Source organism: Lampetra planeri, chromosome 5 (assembly GCF_965212315.1).
Source record: "Lampetra planeri chromosome 5, kcLamPlan1.2.h2, whole genome shotgun sequence".
Lineage (NCBI taxonomy): Eukaryota > Metazoa > Chordata > Hyperoartia > Petromyzontiformes > Petromyzontidae > Lampetra > Lampetra planeri.
The window spans coordinates 17,872,764-17,891,170 of record NC_136111.1 but is presented as its reverse complement, the minus strand read 5'-3'; the positions used below and the strand labels follow the sequence as shown (position 1 = coordinate 17,891,170).

General features: G+C 51.3%; 1 protein-coding gene across 1 annotated transcript in view; it reads left to right on the top strand.

Moving 5' to 3' along the window:
- Positions 1-18,407, top strand: part of LOC144719064 (uncharacterized) — a 67,131-nt gene that overhangs the window by 34,701 nt on the left and 14,023 nt on the right. Inside the window, exon 3 of the mRNA XM_078594830.1 lies at positions 15,411-15,544. Coding sequence (XP_078450956.1) covers positions 15,411-15,544 — 134 coding nt within the window. The remainder of the gene's footprint in view (positions 1-15,410; positions 15,545-18,407) is intronic.

Below are 18,407 nucleotides of genomic sequence, written 5' to 3'. Positions count from 1 at the left end.
GTGTGTGTGTATGAGTATCTGTGTGTGTGTATGAGTATCTGTGTGTGTGTATGAGTATCTGTGTGTGTGTATGAGTATCTGTGTGTGTATGAGTATCTGTGTGTGTGTGTGTATGAGTATCTGTGTGTGTGTGTATGAGTATCTGTGTGTGTGTGTATGAGTATCTGTGTGTGTGTATGAGTATCTGTGTGTGTGTATGAGTATCTGTGTGTGTGTATGAGTATCTGTGTGTGTGTATGAGTATCTGTGTGTGTATGAGTATCTGTGTGTGTATGAGTATCTGTGTGTGTGTGTATGAGTATCTGTGTGTGTGTGTATGAGTATCTGTGTGTGTGTATGAGTATCTGTGTGTGTGTATGAGTATCTGTGTGTGTGTATGAGTATCTGTGTGTGTATGAGTATCTGTGTGTGTGTGTGTATGAGTATCTGTGTGTGTGTGTATGAGTATCTGTGTGTGTGTGTATGAGTATCTGTGTGTGTGTATGAGTATCTGTGTGTGTGTATGAGTATCTGTGTGTGTGTGTATGAGTATCTGTGTGTGTGTGTGTATGAGTATCTGTGTGTGTATGAGTATCTGTGTGTGTATGAGTATCTGTGTGTGTATGAGTATCTGTGTGTGTGTATGAGTATCTGTGTCTGTGTGTATGAGTATCTGTGTGTGTGTGTATGAGTATCTGTGTGTGTATGAGTATCTGTGTGTGTGTGTGTATGAGTATCTGTGTGTGTGTATGAGTATCTGTGTGTGTATGAGTATCTGTGTGTGTGTGTATGAGTATCTGTGTGTGTGTATGAGTATCTGTGTGTGTGTGTATGAGTATCTGTGTGTGTGTGTATGAGTATCTGTGTGTGTGTGTATGAGTATCTGTGTGTGTGTGTAGGAGTATCTGTGTGTGTGTATGAGTATCTGTGTGTGTGTGTATGAGTATCTGTGTGTGTGTGTAGGAGTATCTGTGTGTGTGTGTATGAGTATCTGTGTGTGTGTGTGTGTGTATGAGTATCTGTGTGTGTGTGTATGAGTATCTGTGTGTGTGTATGAGTATCTGTGTGTGTGTGTGTATGAGTATCTGTGTGTGTGTATGAGTATCTGTGTGTGTGTATGAGTATCTGTGTGTGTATGAGTATCTGTGTGTGTGTGTGTGTATGAGTATCTGTGTGTGTGTGTATGAGTATCTGTGTGTGTGTATGAGTATCTGTGTGTGTGTGTATGAGTATCTGTGTGTGTGTGTAGGAGTATCTGTGTGTGTGTGTGTATCTGTGTGTGTGTGTATGAGTCCGCACGTGTGTATGTCGTGTGTTGGGCTATGCTATTCTGGGTGGCCCCTCCGGTGAGAAAGAGCCAGTGAACTTCCAGGCCGGTTTTTCATGGACCTAATTAGGTGTCTGACGTTATCCCTTGAGGCAGCTGGGGGGAGGGGGGGGGGCAAAAAATGCCCCCCCCCCTCCCCTCCCCTCCTTCGCAACACGTTTCACCACATCAGACACCGCGTTCAAAAATATCATCCTCACAAGCCTCCTACGCATCCAGCGCCGTCATCTCTCCACCTCCCACTCCTGCTGCTGCTGCTCCTCTTGAGCTGACCGTGAACCAAGGCACTGGGGGGGTGACAAAGGCGGCCGGGGCGGCGCGCGCAACGTGCTGTTGTGCGTGCGACGCGGCCAAGCAGATGGGACAGTGCCCCGGCGATGGACTTTGAATCCATCTGTGCGGCTCTTCGAACAGTTAGTTGGCTTCTAGATTTGAAGCTTTCGTGACTGCAAGGATTCATATTGTTAGGTTTTTTTCGGTAAAGTCACGTAGGTGAAAAATTATTTTTGCATTTTTTTATTTTACTTTTATTAATTTTAATTTTACTTTTTTTTACCTACGCGACTTTACCGAAAAAAACCTAAGAATGTAGTTAGTTGGCTCCTTCGCGCATGCGGTTGGGGGGTGGTGGTGGGGGGGCAGTCTCTCCAGGCTCTCCGGTTTCCTTTCCACGCGAAGGCAAACAACTCGTGAGATGGGATTGGCCGAGCGTCACCGACGCGGCAACCCTCCTGAAGACGGAGTCTCGGGACTCGACGAAGCTCCCTTGAGTGTAGCGGCAACGCGGTACAACAGGTGCTCGCTAACAGCACTTGCACCCCCCCCCCCCGCCCGCACCCACCCACGTGCTCTATGAGACTGCATTCCATCCGGGGCATTATCGCCTTTTCTTTTGTCCAATCTGTGGACGATGTGTCGTCATCACCCCGGCAATTCCAGAGCGGTCGTTGTTTGGACAGGCTTGCCCCTGCCATGGGAACGTGGAATGCCCCACCGCTGGCTCAAGGCTACCAATGCATGCGCGCACCGTTCAAGGCTCGTTTGAGCAGGGAGACTCGTTGACTTGGGGTTCAAAATAAACACAAAGGCGCGGCCGCACCTCCCAATCTGCTTCCTTCTGCCAGTCAGCGAAACCAAACTAACAAGCAGAGGCATTTTATTATGTTAATGACATTTAAAAAGCGCCTTCACTAAGGCGCTATTTACTACGTATGGCGCTTTGCAGCGATGATACAATTTACACGTCGCATGATAATAGTTTTAAATGAAGAATTGGGTTATTGTAAGTTCTATGCAGAACCTCCAAGTTGCTTCCCGTGTCCTCTTCCACCGCACGCGTCAGGCTCATCACAGCCTCCGCTTCCTGATTACATCCAGCACGCCTTCCTGCCACGTTTTGCTGGTTACCCTTCCCCGTACGTACACTTAAAGCCCTTCTGTTTATCCGCTGCTGGATGAGAACCTCCCCCACCCCCCCCCACACACGCCCTGTGGGTCGTGTGTGGGGGGGGTGGGGTGAGTCATTTGACAATGCTTCACCACGCCGGTTAGAACAGGTTAATGAATGCGTCCCACTTATCTCCGAGTACCGCAGAGTCACGTGACGTAACTACGGTTACAGCACGGCGTTGGATTTAGCCACCGGTGCCCTCCGCTGACCCACAGCGCAGCGCCGGGACCGCCTACGACGCCCGGGCGTGCACACGGCTGGGTCGCCCGCCCGAGCGCTCCCCAGGGTCGACCCTTGCCCGTCCACCCCGGACACCTGGCGGGCGACGTGTCGCGGCGGGTCGGTCTGTGGCAGGGGTCGCAACCGGGTACCCGATACCCGTACCCTACCCGATACCCGGCTACCCGAACCCGGCCGGGTACGGGTAGCCGTTTGCGACCCTGGTGCGGCCGGGTACGGGTAGGCCGTGAGTCACTGGTGAGTCACCGTTTGTCACTCATTTCGGGTAGGTTCGGGTAAGGAACGGCTACCCGTACCTGGCCCGGTACGGGTACCCATTTGCAACCCTGGTACGGGTGCGGGTAAGGAATCAAAACCCATTTGCGACCTCTGATCTGCGGCCCGGCCGTGCGCAGGACCACGGTACGTTTCAAGGCCACTTTGGGTGACGAGGCCCCCATCGTGAGACCCCGAGGTCCACCCCACCCCCACCCCCTTCCCCATTATCGAGGCCTCTCGTGTGGTGGCCGGCCGGCTCAATGGGCCGAGCGCCGAGCTGGCCGCACCTCCGATTAGCGCGGTTGGCTACGTACGGTGCGAAAGAAGTTCGACGTGCGTACGTGCACGGTGGCGCCAGCGAGTTCGTGGGCACGGATCAGAGTGTCGGCCGGGCTGCGTTTAAGCCGGCCTGCGTTTAAGCCGGGCTGCGTTTAAGCCGGCCTGCGTTTAAGCCGGCCTGCGTTTAAGCCGGCCTGCGTTTAAGCCGGCCTGCGTTTAAGCCGGCCTGCGTTTAAGCCGGCCTGCGTTTAAGCCGGCCTGCGTTTAAGCCGGCCTGCGTTTAAGCCGGCCTGCGTTTAAGCCGGGCTGCGTTTAAGCCGGCCTGCGTTTAAGCCGGCCTGCGTTTAAGCCGGCCTGCGTTTAAGCCGGCCTGCGTTTAAGCCGGGCTGCGTTTAAGCCGGCCTGCGTTTAAGCCGGCCTGCGTTTAAGCCGGCCTGCGTTTAAGCCGGCCTGCGTTTAAGCCGGGCTGCGTTTAAGCCGGCCTGCGTTTAAGCCGGCCTGCGTTTAAGCCGGCCTGCGTTTAAGCCGGCCTGCGTTTAAGCCGGCCTGCGTTTAAGCCGGCCTGCGTTTAAGCCGGCCTGCGTTTAAGCCGGCCTGCGTTTAAGCCGGCCTGCGTTTAAGCCGGGCTGCCTTTAAGCCGGCCTGCGTTTAAGCCGGGCTGCCTTTAAGCCGGCCTGCGTTTAAGCCGGCCTGCGTTTAAGCCGGCCTGCGTTTAAGCCGGGCTGCCTTTAAGCCGGGCTGCGTTTAAGCCGGGCTCCTGCAGTGCGGAGGGTCGACGGGCCCAGCCCGGACTCCACGCGAGGAAAGCCATCGCAGCTCCCGTTGAGATGTTTCAGTCAAGAGTGAGAATAATATCGGCTTAACCGTCGCTTGGCGAGCGTTTCTCTTCAGTGGCAGAGCGGGGTTTGTTAAAGTGCTGCCCCCTCAGTCCGTGGACCTCGGAGGTCATTCGAAGTGACCTCGGAAGCAGTTCTCCGATATCCGATTCCGCGGGGAGATTTCCCGAAGGCATTCCTCTTGGGCTCCAGACGCCGCGACGCCGATTAGCACGATCGGGATGAAAGTTCGCGGTAAAATTACCGATTAAAATGCGAAATATATAAATATTTTTTGGGAAACCAAAGGGTCCCTTTGTGAGACCGTGCGTGGCGCTTTGCGTCTGGCCCCACCCCCACCGCACTCGCGCGTGCCACCGCGCGGTTCGGTGACCCTGGGGTAGCGCGCCCCGGTAAACAGGATGTTGCATCAGCCCTGTTTACACGGCCGCCGCCACAGAGGCGTTTCAATAATCCTACGTCTAAAATCACAGCGTTAAGAAAATAAGTACGTACATATCTCTCTTCCTCTCTCTCGCGACTGAAATTCGTCTAAAATTAAACCCGCTCACTGCTCGCTGGCCAAGGCAAACGTATCGCAGGCCCAGAGAGCCGCCATTTATCCCTCTAGTCGGCTTATTGCAGTGGAGTGTTTTTGTTCGCTTGACAGCGCTTTCATGCTTTATAGTCAGAGCTATTAATATTATAAGACGATCCGATGGGTAAGGCGCACCCCAAACTTGTGCCCAGTGTAAAGTTACGCAAAAGACAAAGATCACCTTATAGCCTTAACAGACTGTTTGGGGCAAGTGCTGTTTGCGAGCACCTATTAAAGGCTGACATTGAGGCACACGAGGGGGGGCGTGGCGAGCAACACGCACCCCCCCCCCTCCCCAGGTCGCCTATGTGGCGATGTTTACACACCGCACCAGGTACTCATTTGAGGCTGAGTCGACCTAGGGGAGGCCCACAACCGGTTCAGTTAATCGTCACTGGTGTTGACCCGCGGGGATCGAACCGGGTTGCCGGGAATCGAACCCGGGTGGCCAGGTTCACAGAGCAGCATGCTTATCGCTAACCCTTACCACTGAGGTCGTCAACAAGTGATTCTCACACACTCACACACACACATTGACAACGACAACAACCGCCATTCGCCACTAAGTGGCGGTGACGTCACCACGACGCTTGTGCCAGGCCATGTGCACCTTGAGGCCACGCGAAGTGTCGAACGCCCGCTGGCAGGAGGTCACGGGGCAGACCCAGCAGGTGCCACGGGTCGACTGACCGAGATGACCTAGATGACTGGCTGATGCACCACCTGTGCCCCCTACTGTGCCAACTTGCTGTGCTTTAGCCACCCGGCGCTCCGCTCGTTGTTGTGAGCGTCGCTCCTCCACCCTCCGTTGTTGTTGGAGGGCGACTGCCTCCAACTGCCCAGTAGCAGCGTCCTTCACGAGCCTCCTCCACAGAGGCCGATCTTGACACCGCTGGTACCAGTCATCGGCAAATCCACTCAGCTCCACGTCCTCCTGTACCACATCACTCCATCTCTTCTCTAGCCCGTGCTGCGCCCGTTTAGCCCCCTCGATCCGGCCGAACAAAAGCTGTTTAGGCATGCGGTGGCTGGGCATGCGGGCTACATGACCCAGCCAACGCAGCCTTGCCTGCCGGAGGAGCTCACCGATGGGACTTTGTCCAGATCTGTCAAGGATTTGTGAGCTCCTCACACATTCCAGCCTGGTTAAACCCAGGATGGATCGTAGGCAGGCCAGCCTAAATGTTTCCAACCGGCGAAGATGCTCCATTAGGGGGGTCCACGTTTCGCAAGCGTAGAGAAGGGAGGGATTCATACACACACAAAGACACTCGCACGTGCGGGTACACACACGCACACACACAAAGTGGCATTCTTACCGCTTTCGTTTGTAAGACTCGTCTCTGCCGTTTGCTTTAAAATCGCTAACGGGGGAAACAAAGTAACGCTTTATATTCGCAGAGAAGACAGCAAGACGCGATCCCCGGTTTTGCCAAATTCCATGCATTAAATAGACAGAGGGGGGCGGAGGCCACCCCACAGAGATGATCACCCCTCTCTGTACCTGTGTTGCTCTCTCTGTGTATCTTGGTGATATCTGTCTGCTTATATGTCTGTCTGTGGTTTTCTGCTTAGATTTTGTGTCGCTATTTCATTCTACCCGATGACGTTTGCTTGTGTTGCAATCGAAACGTCGTATGCTATTATTTTATTTATTATTTTATCTTTATACGTGACTTTACCGAAAGAACCAAAGAATAATTCCTGCAGTCACGAAAGCTCCAAAATTAAGATTCCATGCAGAAGATGGCATTAGTTAGGATCGGGTCACCGTGGCGAGGAACATTCGTCTCACGATCGGAGAAAGGTTGTAAATTTGATTCCTGGTCAACTTAGACCATCATGTACATCATGGGACCTCCTTTGCCAGTGTCACAATATAGGTTTTCTCCTTTTTTTCTGGCAACAAAACAGCTGTGTTAAGATGTTAAAACAGCAAACTGAAACCTTTTGCAAGGAATCATTTGCCAGTAAAAAATATGATAATTGGTTTTTTACCCTTCTATCTGGCAACAAAACTGACACATTTTTTGCGCCTTTTGGCGTCATCTGGTCCAACCCATGTGAGACTAGGCTCTAAGGAAGCTGTCTCGGGTGTGGACCAATCAACTTCAAGGACAGTGCATACATTATCAGAGTTATGTTTTTTTTTGCATTATGACTGTAGGTATTGTGGTCTATGCAAACATGACTCCTTGTAAAAAAGGTGTCAGTTTTGTTGCCAGATAGAAGGGTAAAAAAACAATTATCACCTGTTTTGTTGCCAGAAAAAAGGAGAAACCATCATGGTCATGATGATCATCATCATCAATCATCCTGACTTTGTGGGCCGGTCAACAGTGATCGTTAGTCGTGAACGTGGAATTTCCACCGCCGCCAAACTGAGATGAGCGCCCGGCCCGTGGTCGATTGAACGCTTAGACTCTCTGAGACGCTTAAATTACGATAATAAATGATAATATACGACGGCGACGGGGTTAATCTTTGCGTTCAATAGCCGTACGATGCACGTGCTGTTCAGCCGTCATTTGCATTAATTACCATAATTGTGCTTTTAAATGCAGGATGCTGAGACACGCAAAAACATCAACGCCCGCAGCTGTTGTTTTTGTACAGAAAGGTTTTTTTTTTACTTCGTCGGATGCAAAGTGCAGTACGCACTTGCGCGCGTGTCTATTTTTACGACGATATAAGTTTTTTTTTTATCTTTACATATACATCAAAAACTAGAACATCCGAGCGCGTTTGACGACGCCACCTCGGCCCGCTTGACTGACGAATCCCACGAAACGGCCATGAAGGAATGTGTCGGGGGCCATTATCGTGGCCGCCCCGATGCCATCGTTGCGTTGTTCGGGAGGAGCGGCGGCGGCGGTGGCAGCGGCGGCGGCGGCGAATGCCCCACACTGAGAGGCAGGAAAGTTAAGGGGGGTCCCCATCGTTTGTGTTGGGGCAGTCGGTCCACGTCGCCTGCGCAGAAGCCATCGGATTCCTCCAGCCTGAGATGAAGATTCTGATCATAGGGATTATGAGCAAAGGCCTTGCCCAGCTACAAGCAGCCGGAGAAATCCAAAAGGGTTGGTCGTTGTGCAGTAACTACCCCAGGTTTTTACGTTTGGGGGGGGGGGGGGGGGGGGGGTCGGTGGGGACGCGTTCCTGCATCCGACGACGAATATCGAAACGACGTCAATGAAAGCGATTGACGGTGCAGGCTGAGAGGCGACCGGGGTAACGAGGAAGGACGGGTGACGATGCTGTCGGCCACGTGGGTGTGGGTTGAGGTCACGTGGGTGAGGGTTGAGGTGACGTGGGTGAGGGTTGAGGTCACGTGGGTGAGGGTTGAGGTCACCTGGGTGAGGGTTGAGGTCACCTGGGTGAGGGTTGAGGTCACGTGGGTGTGGGTTGAGGTGACGTGGGTGAGGGTTGAGGTGACGTGGGTGAGGGTTGAGGTCACGTGGGTGAGGGTTGAGGTCACCTGGGTGAGGGTTGAGGTCACGTGGGTGTGGGTTGAGGTCACGTGGGTGTGGGTTGAGGTCACGTGGGTGTGGGTTGAGGTGACGTGGGTGTGGGTTGAGGTCACGTGGGTGTGGGTTGAGGTCACGTGGGTGAGGGTTGAGGTCACGTGGGTGTGGGTTGAGGTCACGTGGGTGTGGGTTGAGGTCACGTGGGTGAGGGTTGAGGTCACGTGGGTGTGGGTTGAGGTCACGTGGGTGTGGGTTGAGGTCACGTGGGTGAGGGTTGAGGTCACCTGGGTGAGGGTTGAGGTCACGTGGGTGAGGGTTGAGGTCACGTGGGTGTGGGTTGAGGTCACGTGGGTGAGGGTTGAGGTCACGTGGGTGTGGGTTAAGGTCACGTGGGTGTGGGTTGAGGTCACGTGGGTGTGGGTTGAGGTCACGTGGGTGAGGGTTGAGGTCACGTGGGTGTGGGTTGAGGTCACGTGGGTGAGGGTTGAGGTCACGTGGGTGAGGGTTGAGGTCACGTGGGTGTGGGTTGAGGTCACGTGGGTGAGGGTTGAGGTCACGTGGGTGTGGGTTGAGGTCACGTGGGTGAGGGTTGAGGTCACGTGGGTGTGGGTTGAGGTCACGTGGGTGAGGGTTGAGGTCACGTGGGTGAGGGTTGAGGTCACCTGGGTGAGGGTTGAGGTCACGTGGGTGTGGGTTGAGGTCACGTGGGTGAGGGTTGAGGTCACGTGGGTGTGGGTTGAGGTCACGTGGGTGAGGGTTGAGGTCACGTGGGTGTGGGTTGAGGTCACGTGGGTGAGGGTTGAGGTCACGTGGGTGAGGGTTGAGGTCACCTGGGTGAGGGTTGAGGTCACGTGGGTGTGGGTTGAGGTCACGTGGGTGTGGGTTGAGGTGACGTAAAAGGGGGGGAGACGTGAATCGGGGTATTACATACAGACTCATAGAGTTACACAGAGACTCATAGAGTAGCATAGAGATCCATAGAGTTACACAGAGACTCATAGAGTAGCATAGAGATCCATAGAGTTACACAGAGACTCATAGAGTAGCATAGAGATGCATAGAGTTACACAGAGACTCATAGAGTAGCATAGAGATGCATAGAGTTACACAGAGACTCATAGAGTAGCATAGAGATCCATAGAGTTACACAGAGACTCATAGAGTAGCACAGAGATCCATAGAGTTACACAGAGACTCATAGAGTAGCATAGAGATCCATAGAGTTACACAGAGACTCATAGCGTAGCATAGAGATCCATAGAGTTACACAGAGACTCATAGAGTAGCACAGAGATCCATAGAGTTACACAGAGACTCATAGAGTAGCATAGAGATTCATAGAGTTACACAGAGACTCATAGAGTAGCATAGAGATCCATAGAGTTACACAGAGACTCATAGCGTAGCATAGAGATCCATAGAGTTACACAGAGACTCATAGAGTAGCACAGAGATCCATAGAGTTACACAGAGACTCATAGAGTAGCATAGAGATCCATAGAGTTACACAGAGACTCATAGAGTAGCACAGAGATCCATATAGTTACACAGAGACTCATAGAGTAGCATAGACATCCATAGAGTTACACAGAGACTCATAGAGTAGCATAGAGATCCATAGAGTTACACAGAGACTCATAGAGTAGCATAGACATCCATAGAGTTACACAGAGACTCATAGAGTAGCACAGAGATCCATATAGTTACACAGAGACTCATAGAGTAGCATAGACATCCATAGAGTTACACAGAGACTCATAGAGTAGCATAGAGATCCATAGAGTTACACAGAGACTCATAGAGTAGCATAGACATCCATAGAGTTACACAGAGACTCATAGAGTAGCATAGAGATCCATAGAGTTACACAGAGACTCATAGAGTAGCATAGAGATCCATAGAGTTACACAGAGACTCATAGAGTAGCATAGAGATCCATAGAGTTACACAGAGACTCATAGAGTAGCATAGAGATCCATAGAGTTACACAGAGACTCAGAGTAGCATAGAGATCCATAGAGTTACACAGAGACTCATAGAGTAGCATAGACATCCATAGAGTTACACAGAGACTCATAGAGTAGCATAGAGATCCATAGAGTTACACAGAGACTCATAGAGTAGCACAGAGATCCATAGAGTTACACAGAGACTCATAGAGTAGCATAGACATCCATAGAGTTACACAGAGACTCATAGCGTAGCATAGAGATCCATAGAGTTACACAGAGACTCATAGAGTAGCACAGAGATCCATAGAGTTACACAGAGACTCATAGCGTAGCATAGAGATCCATAGAGTTACACGGAGACTCATAGAGTAGCATAGACATCCATAGAGTTACACAGAGACTCATAGAGTAGCATGGAGATCCATAGAGTTACACAGAGACTCATAGAGTAGCATAGACATCCATAGAGTTACACAGAGACTCATAGAGTAGCACAGAGATCCATAGAGTTACACAGAGACTCATAGAGTAGCATAGACATCCATAGAGTTACACAGAGACTCATAGCGTAGCATAGAGATCCATAGAGTTACACAGAGACTCATAGAGTAGCATAGACATCCATAGAGTTACACAGAGACTCATAGAGTAGCACAGAGATCCATAGAGTTACACAGAGACTCATAGAGTAGCATAGAGATCCATAGAGTTACACAGAGACTCATAGAGTAGCATAGAGATCCATAGAGTTACACAGAGACTCATAGAGTAGCATAGAGATCCATAGAGTTACACAGAGACTCATAGAGTAGCACAGAGATCCATAGAGTTACACAGAGACTCATAGAGTAGCATAGAGATCCATAGAGTTACACAGAGACTCATAGAGTAGCATAGAGATCCATAGAGTTACACAGAGACTCATAGAGTAGCATAGAGATCCATAGAGTTACACAGAGACTCATAGAGTAGCACAGACATCCATAGAGTTACACAGAGACTCATAGAGTAGCATAGACATCCATAGAGTTACACAGAGACTCATAGAGTAGCATAGAGATCCATAGAGTTACACAGAGACTCATAGAGTAGCATAGAGATCCATAGAGTTACACAGAGACTCATAGCGTAGCATAGAGATCCATAGAGTTACACAGAGACTCATAGAGTAGCATAGAGATCCATAGAGTTACACAGAGACTCATAGAGTAGCATAGAGATCCATAGAGTTACACAGAGACTCATAGAGTAGCATAGAGATCCATAGAGTTACACAGAGACTCATAGCGTAGCATAGAGATCCATAGAGTTACACAGAGACTCATAGAGTAGCACAGAGATCCATAGAGTTACACAGAGACTCATAGAGTAGCACAGAGATCCATAGAGTTACACAGAGACTCATAGAGTAGCACAGAGATCCATAGAGTTACACAGAGACTCATAGAGTAGCATAGAGATCCATAGAGTTACACAGAGACTCATAGAGTAGCATAGAGATCCATAGAGTTACACAGAGTCTCATAGAGTAGCATAGAGATCCATAGAGTTACACAGAGACTCATAGAGTAGCACAGACATCCATAGAGTTACACAGAGACTCATAGAGTAGCATAGACATCCATAGAGTTACACAGAGACTCATAGAGTAGCATAGAGATCCATAGAGTTACACAGAGACTCATAGAGTAGCATAGAGATCCATAGAGTTACACAGAGACTCATAGCGTAGCATAGAGATCCATAGAGTTACACAGAGACTCATAGAGTAGCATAGAGATCCATAGAGTTACACAGAGACTCATAGAGTAGCATAGAGATCCATAGAGTTACACAGAGACTCATAGAGTAGCATAGAGATCCATAGAGTTACACAGAGACTCATAGAGTAGCATAGAGATCCATAGAGTTACACAGAGACTCATAGCGTAGCATAGAGATCCATAGAGTTACACAGAGACTCATAGAGTAGCACAGAGATCCATAGAGTTACACAGAGACTCATAGCGTAGCATAGAGATCCATAGAGTTACACAGAGACTCATAGAGTAGCATAGAGATCCATAGAGTTACACAGAGACTCATAGCGTAGCATAGAGATCCATAGAGTTACACAGAGACTCATAGAGTAGCACAGAGATCCATAGAGTTACACAGAGACTCATAGAGTAGCACAGAGATCCATAGAGTTACACAGAGACTCATAGAGTAGCACAGAGATCCATAGAGTTACACAGAGACTCATAGAGTAGCACAGAGATCCATAGAGTTACACAGAGACTCATAGAGTAGCATAGAGATCCATAGAGTTACACAGAGACTCATAGAGTAGCACAGAGATCCATAGAGTTACACAGAGACTCATAGAGTAGCATAGAGATCCATAGAGTTACACAGAGACTCATAGAGTAGCATGGAGATCCATAGAGTTACACAGAGACTCATAGAGTAGCACAGAGATCCATAGAGTTACACAGAGACTCATAGCGTAGCATAGAGATCCATAGAGTTACACAGAGACTCATAGAGTAGCATAGAGATCCATAGAGTTACACAGAGACTCATAGAGTAGCATGGAGATCCATAGAGTTACACAGAGACTCATAGAGTAGCACAGAGATCCATAGAGTTACACAGAGACTCATAGCGTAGCATAGAGATCCATAGAGTTACACAGAGACTCATAGAGTAGCATAGAGATCCATAGAGTTACACAGAGACTCATAGCGTAGCATAGAGATCCATAGAGTTACACAGAGACTCATAGAGTAGCACAGAGATCCATAGAGTTACACAGAGACTCATAGAGTAGCACAGAGATCCATAGAGTTACACAGAGACTCATAGAGTAGCACAGAGATCCATAGAGTTACACAGAGACTCATAGAGTAGCACAGAGATCCATAGAGTTACACAGAGACTCATAGAGTAGCATAGAGATCCATAGAGTTACACAGAGACTCATAGAGTAGCATGGAGATCCATAGAGTTACACAGAGACTCATAGAGTAGCATGGAGATCCATAGAGTTACACAGAGACTCATAGAGTAGCATAGAGATCCATAGAGTTACACAGAGACTCATAGAGTAGCATAGAGATCCATAGAGTTACACAGAGACTCATAGAGTAGCATGGAGATCCATAGAGTTACACAGAGACTCATAGAGTAGCATGGAGATCCATAGAGTTACACAGAGACTCATAGAGTAGCATAGAGATCCATAGAGTTACACAGAGACTCATAGAGTAGCATAGAGATCCATAGAGTTACACAGAGACTCATAGAGTAGCATAGAGATCCATAGAGTTACACAGAGACTCATAGAGTAGCATAGAGATCCATAGAGTTACACAGAGACTCATAGAGTAGCATAGAGATGCATAGAGTTACACAGAGACTCATAGAGTAGCATAGAGATCCATAGAGTTACACAGAGACTCATAGAGTAGCACAGAGATCCATAGAGTTACACAGAGACTCATAGAGTAGCATAGAGATCCATAGAGTTACACAGAGACTCATAGAGTAGCATAGAGATCCATAGAGTTACACAGAGACTCATAGAGTAGCATAGAGATCCATAGAGTTACACAGAGACTCATAGAGTAGCATAGAGATGCATAGAGTTACACAGAGACTCATAGAGTAGCATAGAGATCCATAGAGTTACACAGAGACTCATAGCGTAGCATAGAGATCCATAGAGTTACACAGAGACTCATAGAGTAGCATAGAGATGCATAGAGTTACACAGAGACTCATAGACCACAGCCCATAGGCCGCCAGAAGCGGTGGCAGTTACCGGACATCGCAGGGTGGGAATGTGCAAACTAACAAGAGCAAAAACAACCAATTATATACAGGAAACCCACACCAGAACTGACCGCAAACAAGATAAGCAATAAATAAACACGATTCGAGACACTGATCTAACGGAGTCGGACTTCACGAGCACGGCTGCAGCGTTCACAGCGACGGTGGTGGAGGTGATCGCACGTGACACGGAATCACTCGTTAGTTTTGAAAGGGACTTGGGCCGAACATCTCACTAGAAGTAGTGCTCTCCTTAAAAAAAAAAGTGTCTTGTATGTTTGTTGAATTAATTTCGCACCGTAGCCGACCGCGCTGATCGAATGTGCGGGGGGAAGATCAACAAACGGGAGATGTGGGAGAGCAAGGGCGCCACGGTGGCTAGGAGATGTTAACTACCTCGCCTGGTGTACAGGAGGTCGTGGGTTCGATCCCGACCCTGACGCCTGCTGCTGTATATTTGAAGATTGCGTGCCTCTCTCTCATCATCATCATCACCACGGTGGCTAGGAGATGTTAACTACCTCGCATGGTGTGCAGGAGGCCGTGGGTTCGATCCCGACCCTGACGCCTGCTGCTGCATATTTGAAGTTTGCCTGCCTTTCTCCCCGTGGTCGCGTGGGGATTTTTGGATAATAAAAACTAATTATTCAGCTGAAGAAAAATACTCCTTTGACATTCCCTTGCTGAAAAGAACGCGTCAACGTTGCGCCCGTGGCGCGATTAAACATCTCGGAGCGTGTTTTATTTTTAGCCGAGGGGGACAGTGTCGCTGTGCGGCGCAAGGTGCACTCAGCAGCAGCTGCCTGGCGGCGGGCGTTCGTCTGCCCGGATGAGGCGACGGGGCCCCACAGGTTAGCGCAGTCAAATAGCTTGCGAGGAATTCTTCTTTTCAAAAATCGGCAAACTTGGCCCGTGACGCCGCCTCCGAATAACGCCGTGGGGTTATTCAGCAATGTTCCTAGGGTTTTTCGGTAAAGTCACGTAGGTAATTAATTAATTTTAATTTTCTTTTTTACCTACGTGACTTTACCGAAAAAACCTAAGCGTATGAATCCTTGCAGTCACGAAAGCTTAAAATCTAGTCTTCAGCAATGTCTGCCGTGAAGCAGATGCCACTTTTCAGTGACGGTCGACGCACCCGCGGCATTGGTCCCGGACAATTTTTCCGTGGCCTCTGACCTCTGCGCCGTGACCTCTGCCCCCCCCCCCCCTCCCCCGTGCCCTCCTAACAGGGGGACGTGAAGGCGTACCTGCGCGGGCTGGCGGGGGTGACGGGCAGCGTGGTGGACGTGGAGCAGCTCCTGCGCATGGCCTTCGAGGTGTCGGCCGGGGTCACGCACATGCACCGCCACGGCTACACGCACAGGTGGGCCGCTCTCCCCGTCGCCCGCTCGACAATTCCCCGCAGCTCCATCGCTCGGTCCGTCGGTCGCTCCCTCGCAGCCGCGAATCGCTCGACCGCTCGAGCGGCCAGGGCCGCCCCCCGTCTCTCCGTCTCTCCGTCTCCCCGCTCTTCTCCGCGTCTTGCCCCCCTGGGTCTCCACTCCGCGTGTCTGTGGCGCCACTTTGCCGCGCGTGCCTCCTGCGTCTCCGCGCTGTCCCGTTGTGTCTGCGTGTTTAAGCTGGGAGCGTGCGACTCTGCTCGTACCCAGTGTGTCCCTGTGTTCCCGCACTTACCTGCATCGCCATCCTTTCCTGTGCCTCTGCTCAATCTGCTGTGTCTCCCCCCGTCCCCGTCCCCGCCCGTCTCGTGAGCGTTGTTGGGAGCGCGCGGTTCGGCCCCGTGGGCCGCGTGGCTGTTGGAGAGCGCCCCGTTGAGTTCCGACAACAACATCCTGGTGCTGCCGAGTGGCAACTGAGACTCCAGCATCAGTGATTTTGTTGCCGGAGCCAGGCACAAGCAACTTCCTCTCCTGCAACAACCACCGCCGGGCACCACCAACACCACCACCAGTCCCGCCGCCACTCTCACCACCACCACTCTCACCACCACCACTCTCACCACCACCAGTCCTGCCACTCTCACCACTCTCACCACTACCACCACTACCACCACCACTCTCACCACCACCACTCTCACCACCACCGCCACTCTCACCACCACCACTCTCACCACCACCACTCTCACCACCACCACCAGTCCTGCCACTCTCACCACTCTCACCACTACCACCACTCTCACCACCACCACTCTCACCACCACCACTACCACCACCACCACCACTCTCACCACCACCACTACCACCACCACCACTCTCACCACCACTACCACCACCAGTCCCACCACTCTATCGTGCTGTGACGGTTCCACCTGAAGACGGAAGCTTGCGTTGCCTCCGAAACGTCGTGATTTTTATTTTCATTTTACTTTTATTAATTTTAATTTTTTACCTACGTGACTTTTTACCGAAAAAAACCCAAGAATGTGAAGAGAGTGGAGTCTCGGCAGATGCAACTCTTTCATGAAATCATGGGGGGGGGGGGGGGGGGGGCTTCTGCAGCACAGCCGACCAATGTGCCTGTCAGCAGAAGCAAAGCACGTGGGTCACATCTCCTGAGATGCCCTGCAGAGCAAACGGCGATGCTACTCCTCAAGATTTCGCAATGCCACCACCTGAAGCGGGGGGGGGGGGGGCCTGCGCAGCACGTTGGGAAAGGACCCGTGTCGGTTGGACAGGAGACGCGGGGAAGAAGAGCTGTCGTCTCAACAAGACAGCCGCACACCGCCCTCTACTGGAGGACGCTCAGAGAGAAGGCTCCTCCCCTCGCCCCTAACGTCCCAGCATCGATTCAAACAAGGCCTCCTGACCCTGCTGAGAGGAGACACCGTCCGTGCGTCGAAAACCGGTCCAGGGTTTTGCTGATGCCGAATCGTGTACAATAATTCTTTGCACACTGCTGCCCTCGTACGCGAGAGCGGAGTAGTAGAATGCAGTTGGGGGCATTTTCACGCTTCCCCCCCCCCACCCCAAATCACTCCCCCTCCCTCTCTTTCTCTGGGAGCTTAAAAACCCGAATGCCCTCTCGTAGACGCCGACTTTGGCATTCGGCTGCGGAAACCGCATCGCCGCTACTACCGCTTGGGCGTCGTGCGCATGCGTAGCATCGGGTGGACTCTCGCTTTGCCGTCGGGCGGACGGCGTCGGATTGGCAGCGGCAGTGGGAACAAATCACAGTGACTGCAGAGTCGGAGATGTGCACAGAACTCCAGTGTCTGTGATTTCGTTCTCCACTCGGCTAGCCCCAAACATCGTTCCCACCTCCACCCGCCTCCACACCCGAACTGTCGACCCGCGACCTCGTCATCTCGAGCCTTTGGCGGCGGCGACGCGGCCACCCGGGGGGTAACCGCGTTCGCCTGCTCGCTTGCGGAGGTTCTGCGGTTCGAACCCTGGCCGGGCCGCCCTGGGTAATACTGCGGAGCGCGAGAAGCGTACATTTTGTTTTATACTTCTGCCGACAGTAAGTACCTGAAAAGTGCCGCTGTTAGCGGGAATCGTGTTAAGCGGAAGCAGTTTCCCTGTGAATAATGTAACGATAAACATTTGGCGAGACACAATGTACTACGCACACACGGGGGGGGGGGGGGGGGAGGGAATGGCAGGACAAATAACCGAGGGTACCGCATCACTGCATCATTCCACGTACCGCATCACTGCACGGCTCAAGAAAGTAGTTCGGTGTCGACCGCTCACGAACCGCGTTGTAATGTCGCTCCTTCCGCGTGATAACGGACGAACAAGTCGTCACGTCTTTCACCCGCCCCCCCTGCCCCCCCGCGACCCCCCCCCCCCTCCACCACCAGGTGCCGCCACCACCGCGTGTTGAGTCACGTAATGGGGTAATTGTGCCATGGCGGGGGGGGGGGGCGTGCACAGAAACTCATCCGTGGGTCTATCACGATGGCCAGGGATGCATTGCATTGCGAAGTGTGTCCGTGCGTGTGCCGGGTCAATGTGACCAATATTTGACCGTTCGCGAGCCTCCCCTAGGTCGACTCAGCCCTAAATTAGTATTGTAGCTGGTGCGGTGAGTAAACATCAGCACCGGGCGTGGTGTTGGCCGCCCTCCCTCCTCGTGTGCCGTGCCGGCCTTCATAGGTGCGGCTCGCTAACAGCACTTGCCCCTACAGTCTGTTAAAGGCTTCATGGGGGATCTTTGTCCATGCATGTGTGTGTGAGTTGTTTGTTTGGTCAGGTTTTTTGGCCGGATGCACCGCGCTATATTTA